The 17678-nt window shown below is 31.8% G+C and overlaps 1 protein-coding gene across 3 annotated transcripts in view; it reads right to left on the reverse strand.

Annotated features, from left to right (window-relative positions):
* The window catches only part of LOC114334567 (neprilysin-2), a 311969-nt gene that overhangs the window by 56530 nt on the left and 237761 nt on the right, over positions 1–17678 (reverse strand). For all 3 annotated transcript variants that reach the window (XM_028284633.2, XM_028284632.2, XM_028284634.2), the window contains exons 9-10: positions 13576–13744; positions 11391–11641 (exon numbers count right to left, since the gene is read on the reverse strand). In XM_028284633.2, the coding sequence (XP_028140434.2) occupies positions 11391–11641; positions 13576–13744 (420 nt within the window). The remainder of the gene's footprint in view (positions 1–11390; positions 11642–13575; positions 13745–17678) is intronic.

Below are 17678 nucleotides of genomic sequence, written 5' to 3' on the forward strand. Positions count from 1 at the left end.
GTCACCCTTGTTGCAGAATAGCAATAATTGCGAAAAAACCATAAAAACAAGTATTGGCATTTTACTTTTTTTCAACCATTTATGCTACCTTAGGACCTTCATATTTTACCCAGAAATACTTTATGATATAGTAAAACAATACTGTAAATTTCATTAAGATCGGTTCAACAGATTTTGTAAAATATATTGCAATCCAGCTTTCACAAAAAATGCAATTTTTCAAAATTTTGCAGGACTAAAAATAAAACTGATGGCACGTTGAAAACTGCACCTTTCATTTTTAATTTGCAAAATTTAAATCGGTTGATTAGCACGGCGTCAGGAATTTTTTTTAATAAACATTAATTTTCCTGCTCATAAACAAATAAAATATCTTTTAAACTATAAATTTTATAAAAACTCATTGGAAAGGTCTTTAAAAAACGTTTCTTAAAAAAAGTTATGACAGTTGGTCATAATATTTGCTTATTGTCAGAAAATCAAATTAGTTTGATTTTTGTGTAATTAAAATATTAAAAGCATACAGTAGCGATTAACAGGTAGCAACAAACGCGGTCCAATATTGCGGCTGTAATTTTGAATATTTTGTTGAGATATTTGGCACACATATTCGTAATATAATAAAGATTGGCGATACAGAGCCCAATTTGAGAAATATGTTAGTATATGAAAATTACTCTATAGCTAAATGAAATATTGCAAAAGGAGCATGTACTGCCATTAAGAAAAACAAAAAATGCACTTTCTTCAAAGAAACTTTTTTATCCCATGCCTAGATTTTGTGTCAAATCTACAAAAAAACAGGTCAGAATTACGGGTTCTTCGCATAGGTATATTAAATGAGATTAAACCCAAAATTCAGGGCAATTAATAAATCCATTTAGAAGCTTATGTAAAAAATATAATTCGAATTCAGCTCTTCTTGTCTCTAATTTGTTCATTTTAAGTTGATTATGAATATAACTGTAATTCTAATCTCCACGTCTTAAACCCATTTTATGAGCACATATCCTTAAAAATATGTTTTGAACTTTTTCTAATTGAGTTTTCTGGGTATTATAAAAAGGACACCATATAATACAGCAGTATTCTATAATTGATCGCACTAGCGAACAGTATAATATTTTAAACGTAAAAACTGAAAAGTCCTTTGAATTTCTCTAGATAAATCCTAACATTTTAAGGGCACGTGAAGTTATGTCATTAATATGATCATTAAAGGTCAGTTTTCTATCCAGTGTTATACCCAAATCCCGTACCTGATGCATCTCTTGCAGAACAGTACCATTAAGTGTGTAATTATTATTAAAAGAAGCCTGCGTTTTACTAAACGTGATTTTAAAACACTTTTTTAAATTCAATTTTAAAACATTTACTTCACACCAACGTGAAAAATGATTTAAGGGCAACTGCAAGCATTCACAATCAGAGAGGCAAGCAATAGATCTAAAGATTTTTATGTCATCAGCGAATAAGAGAAATTGGTTGGAGTTAATTACTGTTTGTAAATCGTTAACAAATATATTAAAAAGCAGTGGACCCAAATGAGAACCTTGTGGAACACCTGATGCTATATGAATTGGTTTTGACAAAAAAACTACCATATTTAACCATTTGAGAACGATTAGACAAATAATGTTTAATCCAATTTGAGATGTTATCGCTAATGCCATTGCCACAAAGTTTGGCAATCAAGATCTCATGATTGACTCTATCGAAAGCTTTTGAAAAATCAGCATAGATTGAATCGACCTGAAAACCACACTCCAACGAGTTACTGATAAAATTTGTATAATACACTGAATTTGTAACTGTGGATTTACCTTGGCTAAAACCATGTTGTTTACCAATTATTATGTTTTTACAATCAAAACTTAACATTCTATTTACAAAAAAATCTAATAGTTTTGGTAACTCTGACTGTATACAAACTGCACGGTAATTTTCAGTTTTATCTTTCTGACCAGACTTGAAAATTTTAAAAAAAACTAAATTTCCAGAAATCGGGAAATATCTCTGATGTTAGTGATAGGTTAAATAAATGGTGTATTGGTTCTGCCAAAGTGTATATACATTTTTTTTAAAAATACAATGGAACTTCGTCAGTTCCCTTGGTGGTAAGTTTCCACGGGCAACTCAGAATCTTATCAACTATCTCCTTAATGTCAACAACATAATTGCTTACATCGCAGATTTCTCAAATTTAAAAATAGGAATTTGATTAACTACAACATCATTGAAAAAATGTTCGCAAAAATATCAACGATTACTATTTTCCCCAGTATAATCATCATACTTAATAACTGATGGTAACATATGTGAGTTTCTTTTACTACATATTTATACATTTCCAGAATGATCTAGGGTTTTCAGATATATTGTTTTCAGTTTCCTGAACATGTCTTTTATATAGTGAATTCGTAAGTTCTTTACACTGAGTTCTAATACTTGAAAATATATTATAATCCTCTTCCCTACCTGTCTGTTTGAATGTTTTATGAGCAGTTTTCTTTTTTAATATTAACGATTTTAGATCACACTTATACCAATTAGGATATGTGGATGTTTTATATTTTTTAATGGGTACAAAATTATGTATTAAATTGTATAGAATTTCATAGAAGGTTTCAATAGCCTCGTTGACATTTTTGTTGATGAAAGCTAATTTCCAATCAATCTCAGCCAAAAGATAATTTATGCTAAAGTAATCACCATTTCTGAAATCTAAAAAGTATTCTTCATAATTTAAAGTTGATGAGTTAACATTAACAAACAATTCCAAAGAAACTGGAGTATGATGGACACTTTTGTCAAACAAGTGATCAGATGGTTCCGATACAATTATATTAGATAAACTAGAAAAAACTAAGTCGAGAAAAGTATTTCTGCTATTAGGTATCATAGTAATTTGAGATAAATTACAATAACTGGCAGTATTACACAAATCATTAATTCCAAATTCATCATTTATCCATTTAACATTGGGTAAGTTATAATCACCGCATATAATCATATCACTATCTGGAAAGTTTTCAAAAATAAACTCAACATTGCTACAATGATCAATGTAATACTGCTGTTCAGACGCAGGAAGGATATACACAGAACCCAAAATAAGCATTTGATTGTGACACTTAAGTGACACAAAAACTTGTTCAATATCATTTTGTGGTATAACAACTCCACACACTTGTAAATATTTAGATGTAGCTATCAGAACACCTCCTCCACGTTGCTTATGACTTGTTAGATGATTTCTATCGGCTCTAAAATTGCTGTAATTGGAAAGTCCCAACTCAGCATTATTAAAGTCAGAATTAAGCCAGGTTTCAACTAGTACAATTATATTATAATCAGAACAAGCAACCACTTGTTGTTCAACGTTCAATAAAGTTCTTTCATGATTATTTTTGAAAGATTTTGATTGCTAGAATTGATAGTTAACTTTTTCTTTACTTTTAGTCAACTGTTTTAAATAGCAAGAACAGTTTATATCAAAAACGTGATGATTAACATCAATATCGTTTAGTTTCATAATATCCTTAGCGTACGTACAGTTAGAACATTTAAAATTAGTTGTATTATTACATTGATCCTTTTTATGTTTACCCCCACAGAGAGGACAAACGTAATTTTTTGATTCACATTTGTCCGAAAAGTAGCTAAATCTCCAACATCGGAAACACCTAATTACATTATAAATTCGAAGAAATGATAACTGTTCCATCCAATATGAACTTTTTGTTTGTTAGAAATTAAATAATTAAATTGCTTAGGAGAAAGTTCAATTATTACATTTACATTATTTCCTCCACTTCTGTTAGATTTAAATTTGTGAATAATTTTAATATCAGTTTGAATCGAATCATCCTGTAAATTTTGATTTAGAAATTTATTAATAAATTCACCATTATCATTCAAGTCATCAGGGTTAACATCAACGATTTTAATTTTAGGTTTGTTCAATTTGTCAACTTTTATTTCATACTCTGCGCCCAAATGCCGTTCTACATTACTTTTAAATTTTCCATCGATTTCTTATCTTGACAGTGAATCATAACACGACCATTTGCTCCTTCCTTTATAGACCGGGCAGTATCGTCGCCCCCGCTAGCGAAATTATTCCGATTCGATTTTTTTGCACAAACTTACTCAAAAAGAGGGCCTTATAACATATCCACAGGGTGCCGGGCGGTGCCGTGGTTGAAAAATTGTTTAAACAATTTTTTTAAACAAATTCACAAAAATAATTTTTTTATTTCGAACATTTTTTTTTAGATAATTTGGGTCGTTCTGAGCAAAAAAGTTCTCTTCTCATTTTTTTCTAAAATTGATTGTTGTCGAGTTTATGCGATTAAAATTTTGAAAAATGTGAAAATGGCCATTTTCAAGGCTTAATAACTCGATTAAAAATTACTATTATGTAATTCAAAATGTGACCAAATCAAGTTCCAAATCCCTTCTTCGAGGCCCTAAAGAGATTTTTGTAATTATTTTATTACAAAGCTGTTATTTTTAATTATTAAAAATTAGCGCTATAGTCCAGAAGGTATTGTCGCCCTTGTTAGTGAAATTATTTCGATTCGATTTTTTTGTACAAACTTACTCAAAAAGAGGTCCTTATAATATATCCACAGGGTGCCGGGCGGTGCTGTGGTAGAAAAATTCAGGAGCTTGGAGGAGTAAGGGCGAACCTAAAAAATGGTCATTTCAAAAATACTCTCATCTTCCTCACATACTTTTAAAGAATGCGTCTGTTTATTATAACAGCATTTTTCGCCCTTCATACTCCTAAAATTTCGTAAGAAATAATATACCAATCTATTCATGTCAGAAACTGAACTGCATAATCGTCTAGAAGAGTAAGGGCGAACCCACAAGCTTTCGTTGCGTTTCCGTTCAAGGTTCGCCCCTTCTCCTCTGTTAACGCGCCGGTGTTTCTGTAATTTTGTAGCTTACTTAGTAGCTTTAATTGGTGATAGTGAGATACAGTGAGATACATAAAACGAAGCAACTGTAGATGATGAAAATCAAATTGAATTCAATTGAAGCTTTATTTGTGAATTTTATTAAAAACACTAGAGATGTTTATTTTTATAGAATAAAAAGTATTAAACCTCTTTTTTTATTTCATAAAAATCTTGCAAAATCCTCTTAAGTTTTTAAGATCTACCTGAAGGATTTCCATACCGTAGGAAAAGATTAGGGTGTAATTTGCATAATAGTAGAGAAATTAAATTTGCATAAAGTTTATTGTATATTGTAATTTTTATTAGTACTTGACGATAAACTTTCCGCTTACAAAGGCGCCTTTTATTATTCTGTTTAACGTTTCTGAGAAAAGATTGTAGTGTACCATGTACATGTACTGATAGAACGTGACACCCACAAAAACCATCTTTACAAAGGGAATATAAGGCATAAATAAGAAGGATTATTATAGTAATTTTACAAGTTAATACTTTATTATATCAATTTACTATTTTAGTTGGGAACAAGCCATAAAATTAAAATAATAATTCCTAAGATTTACACTTTTTATTCACTTTGTAAAGATTTTTTGTCGGCATTGTAATAATACACATTGTACACCGTATCCCTCGGTAGACCGCACGCTATAGTAGAAATGCGACGATAAACCGCATAATCTAGTAGCATCACTGGTTCGCCCTTACTATTCTAACGTGTTTGTAAACTTTAACTCAGTTTTCCCGAAACATTGTTTTTGCAGTTCGCCCTTACTCCTCCAAGCTCCTGAATTGTTTAAACAATTTTTTTTACAAATTCACAAAAATAATTTTTTCATTTCGAACAACTTTTTTAGATAATCTGGGTCATTCTGAGCAAACAAGGTCTCTTGCAAATCAAAAAAATAACCTATATACGAAATTTGGTTGAAATCGGACTTTTCGTTCAAAAGTTATGGTACTATTAAACACATCTGTATAGCGGCTATTTTGAATGCCCGCCATTTTTGCAAAAGGCAAAATCTGAGATGGCCTCATATCTAAATTTGAACCTTTATATGTGTAGTATATGTGGTCCAAATTATATGCTTGTATCATTAAATGTGCAATTGTTTCACATATCGGCCGCACTATAAAGTTCATAACACCCTGTGGAATGTTCTAGCAGGTAGCATATTTTAAAGTATTGAAATTAAAACTCAATTGTAGCCTTGGGCTTTCTTAACATTTGGTTTTTTTATTAATTCGCTTATGTTCGATAATAAAAGAGATATGTCGGTACATTTATATTACAAATCTCAGTAACCTGCGGTATGCAGATGATACAATAGTGTTTTCCAATACCATAGAAGTGCTGCAAAACTTAATGAATAAAATAACTGAAAACAAGTAGAACATATGGACTAGATATAAACACCAACAAAACCAAGCTAGTGATCATCAGCAAGCAAAACATAACTGGAGTAAATCTGTACGTAAACCAAATGAGAATTGAACGTGTCTAACAATACAACTATTTGGGAACTATAATCAATGAGTCGTGGGACAATACTCAAGAGATTAAATTATTGTCGCATCGGAAAGGCAAAGAGTGCATTCTTTACTATGAGCTCTGTTTTCAAGAGCCATGACATCACTCTAAAAACAAAAATAAGGCTCCTTAAATGTTACGTGTACTCAGTGCTTCTATATGGAGTAGAAACGTAGACATTGAAGGCAGAAACTCTATCGAAACTTCAAGCTTTTGAGCTATAGTTGTACAGAAGGATCCTGAAGATACCATGGACAGACAAAGTCACCAGTGAAGAAGTACTACGGAGGATGAACACAACCGCAGATTTAGTCAACATCATGAAGGGCCGTAAGCTGCAGTACTTGGGACATATAATGAGAAATCAAGGTAGATACGAGCTACTCCAGTGCATTTTACAAGGTAAAATTGAAGGAAGAAGATCTCCAGTACGAAGAAGAATATCCTGGCTTGCTAACCTGAGAGCATGGTATAGAAAGATCTCAACACAACTATTCCGTATAGCAACCAACAAAGTCATCATAGCCAGAATGATCGCCAACGTTCGGAACGGACAGGCACCCTAAGAAGAAGAAGATATTACAAATGAGGTATGCTATTTGGTCTTGATCAATACCATTCCAAATCTCGAGAGCTACTGTTTCTACCTCTTGTAAGGTTCTAGGAGGTAGCAAACTCTTTCGTAATCTTCTGCCAATTATGTCACACAAATGTTCGATCGGGTTAAGATCTGGGCTATGTGATGGACAGTTCAAAGTCCGAAGATTTACCTGTTGTAAATATTGGATTACAGTTTTTGAACGTGAGATCTTGCATTATCATGCATTAGAAAAAATTGTTAGCAGTATAAGGGGCCGATAGCATGGCAGTTAAGTCCTTCGCTATGTATTCCATATGCATTCCATTTCCACTAAACAACAAAATAAATACGGACTTAATTGAAACTTTAAATAATAAATCTACTAATTTTCACAATAAACTACACTAATTTCTCATAGCCTACTTTAGGCTTGCATACTAAACTAAGTAGAAAATGAGGATGTATTGATGAAAACATGGCTAGTTGTTACCGTACGTAACTTTCTTATTTTCCAATACAAGCGAAAGAATCAAAAAAGAAAATGTTAATAAAACCTCGCTACAATCAAGTTTTAATTTCAATATTTTATATGTGCTAGGATATTCCACATGGTGTTCCGAACTTTAAGGAAAAAACACTTTTACCTATTTACCATTTACCTATCTAGCAACAATATTATTACATCGATTTTTTTAAATAATAAGGATATAACATACTAAAAAAATCACTCAAATTGGCACAGGTTTAGGAAATTCGAGACATCTAACCATCATGTCCCATTTTTAAGGTGTTCCGTTAATTTTGCCGCCGCGTGTAGCATTTAATTTTTTGAAAAATGTTGTATTTTGTGTTCATATTTTTTTTTTGTAAAATTTATTACTGGTAAATTATTTTTCTTTCTCTATTTGTTATATTGTTACATTTACATACAAAAGTAGTCCAGGGAAATAAGGTTTTTGTCGGGACACTTGAGCAGCCAGGTTGCAAATGGATTTTTTGGGTACTATATACCTAATACATTATAAATACAAAAATACCCGTCACAGTTCGGACGAAAAACTTAGTTATTAACAAATAAGGGTCAAAAATGGCAGTTTTTTCGTTTAAATCGCTGCAGGTAAAAATAGAGTACTTAAATATCTTATTCATAACATTCTTCCTTTTGTAGATGAGCCAAGGTTTAAAATGGCACTTTTTGAATTTTGGTCCGATCCTTTTCTGTTTCGGAAAGTGCGAAATAAAACTAAAATTTCAAAAATAAAAAATGTGCTATAACTTTTGCCAAAAAGGCCTTAAGGCTTTCATATTGCACGAAAAGTTGAGTCAAATATTCCATATAAGTATTACACAAAAAAATTTAAGACGATTCGTCAATTAGTTTAAATTTTATTGAATTTGTTTATCGCAAAGAGCTTTTTTTCGCAATGTTATTGTTCAGAAAATAACAACGAAATAGTAAATCTGTGGAAACCACATGCAAGAATAATAGTTATATTTTTAAAGTATTGAAAATAATCATAAAAAAGTCGTTTTTATCACTCCGAAAAAAGTTTAGAAAAATAGTCATTTTTGGCTTCTAAACAATTTGAATAGCTTTGTTAATATTGACTAGAGAGTAAATCTACTTTAGGATTTCAAAAGAGGGTATTTTTATACGAAATTTCAGAAAAAAACTTTTTGCCTGGGTTAATTAGGTTCAAAGTTAGCCACTTTTATTATTTAATTCGCAGTTACTTCTATATACAAATACTTATATATATATATATATATATATATATATATATATATATATATATATATATATATATATATATATAATATATATATCAAATTCTCCTGTAACAGTGTTAGTTACCATACTAATCCTAAACGACTTGGCCGATTTTTATAAAATTTTCCACGTTTATACTGTAGGATGTTAAAGAGGTTTTAATGTATTTTTTATATCCATAAGTTATAAGGGGAGTTGCCCCCTGACATTTTTTTTATTTTTGTGGACAAAATTATCTACCTTAATTTTATATGATGTAGAATTAAAAAATACATACAACCCTTAATTTTCACTCTTCTATCACCAACCCCTATTTGTTAATAGCCATCTATATATTTACATCTTTAAAATTCTCCTGTCACAGTGTTAGTTTCCATACTCCTCCGAGACCGCTTGACCGATTTTTATGAAATTATTTATGTATATTCGGTAGGTCTTAGAATCGGCCGTAATCTATTTTTCATATCTCTGAGTGATAAGGGGAGTTCCGCCTAACATTTTGTAATATTAGGTGTGGTTGTGTGTACATAACGTACTCTATAAGACTACGAGTACATACAAATCAAAAAAAATATGATCAAAATCCATCTACAAGTGTCAGCGATATTAATCGCAGCATATGTTTGCAGAATCAGTTTCATTTTTTGAGTGCACGTATTTTAGTACATACCCTCCACCGACCACGAATTAATTCCGTTCGGACGCCATTTTTAAAGCTTTATTAACCACTCTGCTGAGGTTCAAAGTTTACTCAAACTTTTACACATAGCCCATATATCTTCAACTTCAAAATGGCTCTAGTTAGGTTGCTTAATTGTTATAAACAAAGTAGCCGTCAATTAAATAAAAAAAGTGGCTAACTTTGACCGTAGTTAATCTAGGCGAAAAGGTTTTCTTTTAAAATTCGTATTAAAATACCAGCTTTTCAAATTCCATTGTAGTTTTAGCCTACAGTCAATATTAACAAAGTTATTCAAATTGTTTTTAAGCCAAAAATGACTATATTTTAGTAAAATGTTTTCTGAGTGATAAAAATGACTTTTTAATAATTTTTTTAAATGCGTTGAAAATATGACTATTCTTCTTTTATGTTGTTTTCACAGAATTGCTGTAGCGTTATTATTTTCTGAACAATAACATTGCGAAAAAAAGCTCTGTGGGATAAACAAATTGAATAAAATTTAAACTAATTGATGCATCATCTTAAAATTTTTTGTGCATTGTACGGACTGTTTGACTCAACTTTTCATGCAATATGAAATATAAATTCATTTTCGCAAAAGTTATAGCAAATTTTTTTTATTTTCGAAATTTTAGTTTTATTTTGCAATATCCGAAGCAAAAAATAATCGGACCAAAATTCAAAAGACGCTATTTTAAACCTTGGCTCATCTACTAAATGAAAAATATTATAAATAAGACATTTAATTACTCTATTTTTACCTGTAGAGATTTAAACGAAAAAACTTGTACCATTTTTGACCCTTATTTTTTGTTAATAACTAAAATTCTCGTCGGAACTGTGACGGGCATTTTTGTATTCATGATGTATTAGGTATATAGTACCCAAAAAACTCATTTGCAACCTGGCTGCTCAAGTGTCCCGAACATGGTATAATTTTACCTTATTTCCCTGGTGTAAAGTAGTTTATAATTGTTTTCACAAAATGTTGTATTTTGTGTTTATGATTTTTTTTTGTAAAATTTATAAGAAAAGTAAAATTTCTTTCTTTATTTTCAGCCAATTCAGTCATGGCTTATTTAAAATTTGGAAAAATTTAGACACATAATTAATAACTTTCTCTGAAAAATGAAAATGTCTTGAATACTAATAAATTTAAACATAGGGAATGTTATATAAAAATTAAATTTCGGTAATAGTACTTTTCGATAATGATATAAAATACAGGGCGTTTCGTTTAAAATTACATACTGAGAAAATAATGTACTTGCGTTTTGACTCACCCTGTATTCGATATAACTAAAATTAGCGATATCAACCATTTTTGATAATTTTAACAATAAATTAAAAAATATGGCATCAATATTACATTGCTGTTCTGCTTATTTTTATTTATACAATGAGTTGAACTTGTTACGATCTTCATATAAAATTGGGTATAACTTTGTAAATACACTGTATAACATAACAAACCTTTATATTTTTGTGATGGAGAAGATAAGAACATTTCCGAATATATAATAAAATACAGGGTGGTCTATTTAAAAAACATAAGCTTGGTCTGCCATTATATTATCGAACACCCTGTATCATTCTAATTAATTTTGAAATATGAACCTCAAAATTAGCTACACTTTTTATTTTAACTTTTATTGCTCTCATTACTGTAGCGGATCTACTGAGCTTTATCACACTAATCTATCACCCTGTATATTTTTTAAGAATTTAGAACATCACCTGTTCAAATTTGGCCCAATCAATAAATGATAAAGCTATGCCTTAAATTAATAATAACAATCATTTAAATACGTATTCCGAAGTAAACGCTTACACCCAATCATAAAAAAATTTATACTTACATTTAAATTTAGTTCTGGAACAGTGTAATTAGCATATTGATCAATAATACATTGAGCTTTTTCCACAAATCGTTTTTTCGTTGTTTCTTGCCACCAATCTACTAAATTTCCCACTTTATCAAATTGTCTACCTTGATCGTCAAAACCATGTGTGATCTCATGTCCAATAACAAAGCCAATTGCACCATAGTTCATATATCTGGGACGATCAGCGTTAAAGAATACTCCTTGGAGAATACCAGCAGGGAACTCTATAAATAGTAATATGGGTACATAATTTTGTGTATTACCAAGCGACAAAGCAAAATTTGTTTAATTTGAATTTTGAGAAGTACCTACCACTTTCAAAGTGAAAATCGAAATATCAAAATAATCATTCTGGTTAATTCCCAATAAAAATAGCAAATTATATAAAGATTTATACTGGGTTGGGATAAAGTATGGAACCAAGCAAATATCTTTGAAACGAAAAGAACAATATTTATGAAATTTTGATTGCAAGTACAGTGACGCAAAAGGCATCTGTTGCCATATTTTTTGTTACTACTCCACTTCCGGTTTCACCGGAAATACCCTTAACTTATTTAATTTAAATGGGACACCCTGTATATTTTTGCGGATTTTAAAAGAACTTGTTATTTTTAATTCATACATACCAAATTTGGTAGAAAAAATTTGTTAAAAAGTGTCTGTAGTTAATTTTTTGTATTAATACAACGTAGTAGGAAATAAACGAGTACCATCTATACTTTAGACTAAAATTGTTGTTTACATGCACTTCATGACTTATTTGAATTTAGTATAGTAGGTAAAACTGTTACTGAACTAATTGACAGAAATAAGTTGTATTAAAAATGGTTCATTTAAGTGAAAAAGATGATATTAAAATGTTAATGGTAATCGGTTATGGTGAATTTTCATTTTTTGGAAGTGAATTTTCCAAATCGATGGATTGGACGTAGAGGATTCATAGAATGGCCCGCTCGTTCTCCGGACCTCAACCCGTCAGATTTTTTTTTGAGGTTATCTAAAATAACGTGTTTACGTTAGGCGACCAACATACCTGCAGGATTTGAGACAAAGAATAATTGATGAATGTGAACTAATACGGGGAGAAATCTTGCAAAAAGTAAATCACACATTTATTTATAGGCTTGCACGTTGTCAGGAGGTGAACAGCAAATATTTTCAACATTTGAAATTATTTTTTTATTTTTAATATCATTGGTCTAACGTAAATAAGTTTACCTATTTTTTAACTCTAAAGAGATTTATTTCTTGTTTTATTAGTTTTTTTCTCGCAAACTTGGTATGTATGAATTAAAAATAACAAGTTCTTTTAAAATCTGCAAAAATATACAGGGTGTCCCATTTAAATTAAATAAGTTAAGGGTATTTCCGGTGAAACCGGAAGTGCTTGCATGCAAAGTTTCATAAATATTGTTCTTTTCGTTTCAAAGATATTTGCTTGGTTCCATACTTTATCCCAACTCTGTATAACCATTATATAACCATTTTAAATACCTAGGATGTTGGATAAATAAGACACTAAATCCGGATGAAGAAATTAAGACTCGTATAGAAATTGCAAGAGGGGCATTTATGAAACTTAGATCTATTCTGAGCAATTCCCAGCTGAATTTACAACTAAGAATCAAGTTCCTAAAATGTTATGTGTATCCTGTATTACTATACTGATGTGAAACCTGGATAATCAAGGTTAATATTATGAACAAATTAGAAACCTTCGAGATGTGGTAATATCATAGAATGCTCAGAATATCCTGGGTTCAAAGCATTTCAAACAGAGAAGTCTTAAACAAAGTAGGTCAAGGCGAAGGTGATTTAATGAATATGATAAAAAAGAGAAAACTTGAATATCTGGGGCATATAATGAAAGGTATCAGATACAGAGGTATTGGTAGAAAAGAGGTATTGGTAGGAAGAAATATTCATGGCTCCGAATCCTTCGTCAATGGACTGGCTTAACAGCAGATAAATTATTACATGCCGCGCAAGATCGACAACGATATCGGCAAATTGTCATGGAAGCTACCCACACCTAAAATTTGGGCACGGTCCTTAAAGAAGAAGAGGATATAAAGATTCTTATGCTTATGAAATATCAACTCTATCACATTGCAAAAATAAAAAAAATCCGTTCATAAAACAATTAACTACTTACGTATGCTATTTTCAATAGATGAATAAAATGCGTTAACAATAGCAGGTCTTCCGTGAGTAATCCAGTCAGTTTTATTTACAGGTTGTCTCAATCTTTTGAATGAAAATCTTGTTCCGAACAGAGTTAGATTTAAAATTGATTTAAAGTATTGGTTACGGTCCATTTCCAGCTACAAGTACGAATATTTTTTTTTAAATGCGTGATTCAGTTATATATTATTTAATATAATTTAAAAAATATTGTGTTACAAAATTCATTCATACAATAATTTTACTCTAAGCTTCACTTTTTACTAACTAAATATTAATATATAAAGTTAGATCTGACATTGTTAACATTTTTGGTGTTTCTTTTTTTTAGTCTATAATAGTCTTTATCTATAATAATATCAAAAGCGAAGTCGAAGTCGAATATGAGATTAATAACCAAGAGCTAGTTGTGAATCAAGTCCCTAACGAAACATAAATGAGCAGATTCCTGAGCTTGTCCTAAAAGAAACTCGACTTGAGAACACGCAGTCAGTCAAAGATTTGCGCAATAGTCTGCTAAACGAAATCGCACGAGACGTACAAGAGTTTAGTGGAACAAACCCACTTAAGAGACTACCGCTGCCAAAATAAACTCTTGTAAGGAACTAGGCCCGCTGTTACAAATTATGAACATTGAAATTCTTCCATCTCTGTCGTAAAAGCTCACACATTAGAATATTTGCATATTATGCTGAACTACTATGCAGCAACAGCAATTGCTAATGTAATAAGTATTAAGATCAGAACATGACGGTGTACTAAGAACGGAAGGACTGGTGACAGAATTGCATCTTGGGAAAAACGGCTACTAAGGAAAATTGAATCATTGCGTAGGGATATTGGTCAAATCACGGAATATATTCGAGGAACATCAAGTAGAAAACTAATTAGAAGAGCTGAAGACATAATGCGAAATATTCCAAAACACTCACAACATGATCCAGAAAATAACACAGCTCAACATTTCCTAGACACATTAAAAAAACTCTCCAGAAATCCGACATTATACTCGTTAACACAACATTAAACTTAAAACTACACTGTAGAAAATGAAAATAAATCTTTTCCAATTTTTGAAAATAAATCATACTCAAGTCAAGAAGAAATTCATGAGATTTGGGAAAACCAACTTTCAACGCCAGCTTATCATAACAACGATGCTGGATGGATTAAAGAGACGACGAACAACTATCAACATTACAGTAATATTCCTTATGAACCCTTCACCACTGAAGAAGTCTCGAATACTCGAAAGAGCCTCACAACTGGAAATCATCTGGACAGGACCAAGTTCAAAACTTCTGGCTAAAGAAGTTTTAGAGTATTCATGAGCGTTTGTCAATTTTAATTAATTATGCTATTTATAATCGCAGGAACTACCATCATTCCTTACACAGGGGACCACTTATCCAATACCAAAGGATCAAAATAACACTCACGATCCAGCCAAGTACGGCCCAATTATTTGTCTACTAATTTTGTACAAATTGTTCACATCCTGTGTTGCCCGGCGTATCTACTATCACTGTTTCTCATTGCTCTAAACAGTCTAAACAATACCATAGAGCCTCAATAGAAAGAATGCGCTGTGTTCATGAGCTGTAAAGATCAACTTATCATCGAAATGACGCTTGGTTATTTCTAACCAAGCATATATCACAAAACGAAATCTCTTTACTGCATTTATTGACTACAAGAAAGCGTTTGATTCAGTGCCACATAAATATATTGAAAATATATATAAAGTCGATGATAATATAGTACGTCTGGATCCCGCGTATGAAAAAAAAGTTGATTAATAGCAAGCTGAAAATTTGTTAATAGCTTAAGGGTATCTAGTCGGACAAACTTTGATATATAGGAACACTGGAACTGGGGAAGTTTTAATTGTGGAACAGGTTAAAAATTTGGAACGGTCAGACCACGAAAACGGCACATGTATTTTGTCCGACAGAACAGACTTAAACTCTCCGAACAGAGATTAAACTCTCATGCAAAAATCAGACTGCTATTTATCACCAAATGGGCGTTTTAATGAGTGGAACATGTAGAATATGTGAAATGACAGGAATTATGACAGGTGATAAATAGCAGTCTGATTTTTGCATGAGAGTTTAATCTGTCTTAAACCGTTCCAAATTTTTAACCTGTTCCACAATTAAAACTGCCTCTGTTCCAATGTTCCCATATATCAAAGTTTATCCGACTAGACACCCTTAAGCTATTAACAAATTTTCAGCTTGCTATTAATCAACTTTTTTTCATACGCGGGATCCAGACCTATAGTAACCTTTTTAAAGCATATCATGACGGAGTAGAGGACATAAAATTCACCTTCAAATACCTGGTGAAAAGAATATCGAAACTGAAGATATCCCAATTAACCGTAGGCTTTTCCAGGGGGACTCCTTGAGTAAACTTTGGTAAACTATCTCGGCTACTGAAGTCCACTGACTCAGGTTTTAGCATTGTTAGGGGATTATATTTATTTTCAGTGACCCCGTCCAAAATTGTTCATCGATAGCTACCTGCAGATAATAAGGGCTTGTCCATATGCAGGCAGTTTGCCAACGTCGACGTCGCGGTTTACCTGTTTTCCTTGATATTAGGGTGAAACTTCAAAGGCGGCATTAGGGTGAGATCAAGTAAGCGAACCCTTGGCCGTCGTTTTGGCGTCAGAAATCTCTCGAAGTGGGAAGTAGGCATATGGCAGTTCTAGAGAATTCCGCGGAACTGGTTTTGGGCTTCCAGATGCTTCGCTACCGTTTTCGAACATATAGCTACTATGTATATAAGAGGGAAAATTTATTTTGTAAATTCAGTGGTCAATTTGAATTCATCGCGTATTTTTGAATGTAAGTTTCGCAATAATTTAAATTCTAGTTAGATAAATGATACATTATTCTGTTTTAATTTTAGTAGGTATTCCTAATATATGTAAATTACTGTAAATATTAAATAAATTATTGAATAAACTGTACATATAATAAAGAATATAAATTAAGCGTTTTTATTTAATATAAATATATGTAAGTGTCGAGGACTAAATCAGTAATAAAAACGTAACAAAATCAAAAATAACAATACTATTGTGGCGAAGCTTATGATTTGTTGTATATGGATGACTTAAAATTAATGACTTCCACTCTAAAATACCTAGATCAGATGATAAACACTGTAGAAACCTTCTCTAAGGGTCGTTTCACTACGGAGAGCAATGGATTGTATCCTTGCCTTGTATCTATTGTTAGTTGTCGTCCCCCTTCGTATTTACTCAGTGTTTGTTATACGTTTGCCAACAGTATACCTGGTATTGGATACATGGGTACGATACATTGATCGGTGTAGGGCTTGGCGCCTCGTAGTGAACAAACCCTAATATTAGTATGCACTTCGATCTAGACAAGTGCCTTATCTTAAATATTAGTCAGAGGACAGGTTCAGCCCGGTGGTTTCGATGTGCAAAATGGCCAAATCCATCGAGGCCTTGGGTGAAAATGACATGTACCTATAAATATCTCGAAGTAAAGCAAGCGCAGAAAATTGACCATAACCAAATTATAAACCCAACTAACTTCGAGTTTGTAAGAAGGGTAAGACAGTTTAATCGGATATATGTCAATAGTAAAAATTTGTTTAAGGCATTAAATACCTACGCCTTTTCCGTGATTAGCTACTCATTTGGTATTATAAGGTGGTCAAAAACGCATAAGGAAAGTCTTCAGCGAAAAGCAAGAACACTTCTTACAAAAACACAAAAATATCATCCACGCAGTGCAGTAGAGAGAATAACATTACCGCGGTATCTAGGGGACCCATTACCTATATCTACTCTCATGGATATAGGTAAGCAATTGGATAAACAAGTTGCTAGCTTAATAACTTATTTTCAGTCAGGCTGAGATACATCGTGCAATCTGCGAGACACGTACTGACATCAGGAAAGAGGTTTCCCGAGACAGAGGGTTTCCTACTTGCCACTCAGGATCAGGTTATTCCAACTAAAATTACCTGAAGTATATTGTCGATGATACTCAGGTCTAAAACGACAAATGCCGATACTGATGTTAAGCC

Source organism: Diabrotica virgifera, chromosome 1 (assembly GCF_917563875.1).
Source record: "Diabrotica virgifera virgifera chromosome 1, PGI_DIABVI_V3a".
Classification (NCBI taxonomy): Eukaryota; Metazoa; Arthropoda; class Insecta; order Coleoptera; family Chrysomelidae; genus Diabrotica; species Diabrotica virgifera.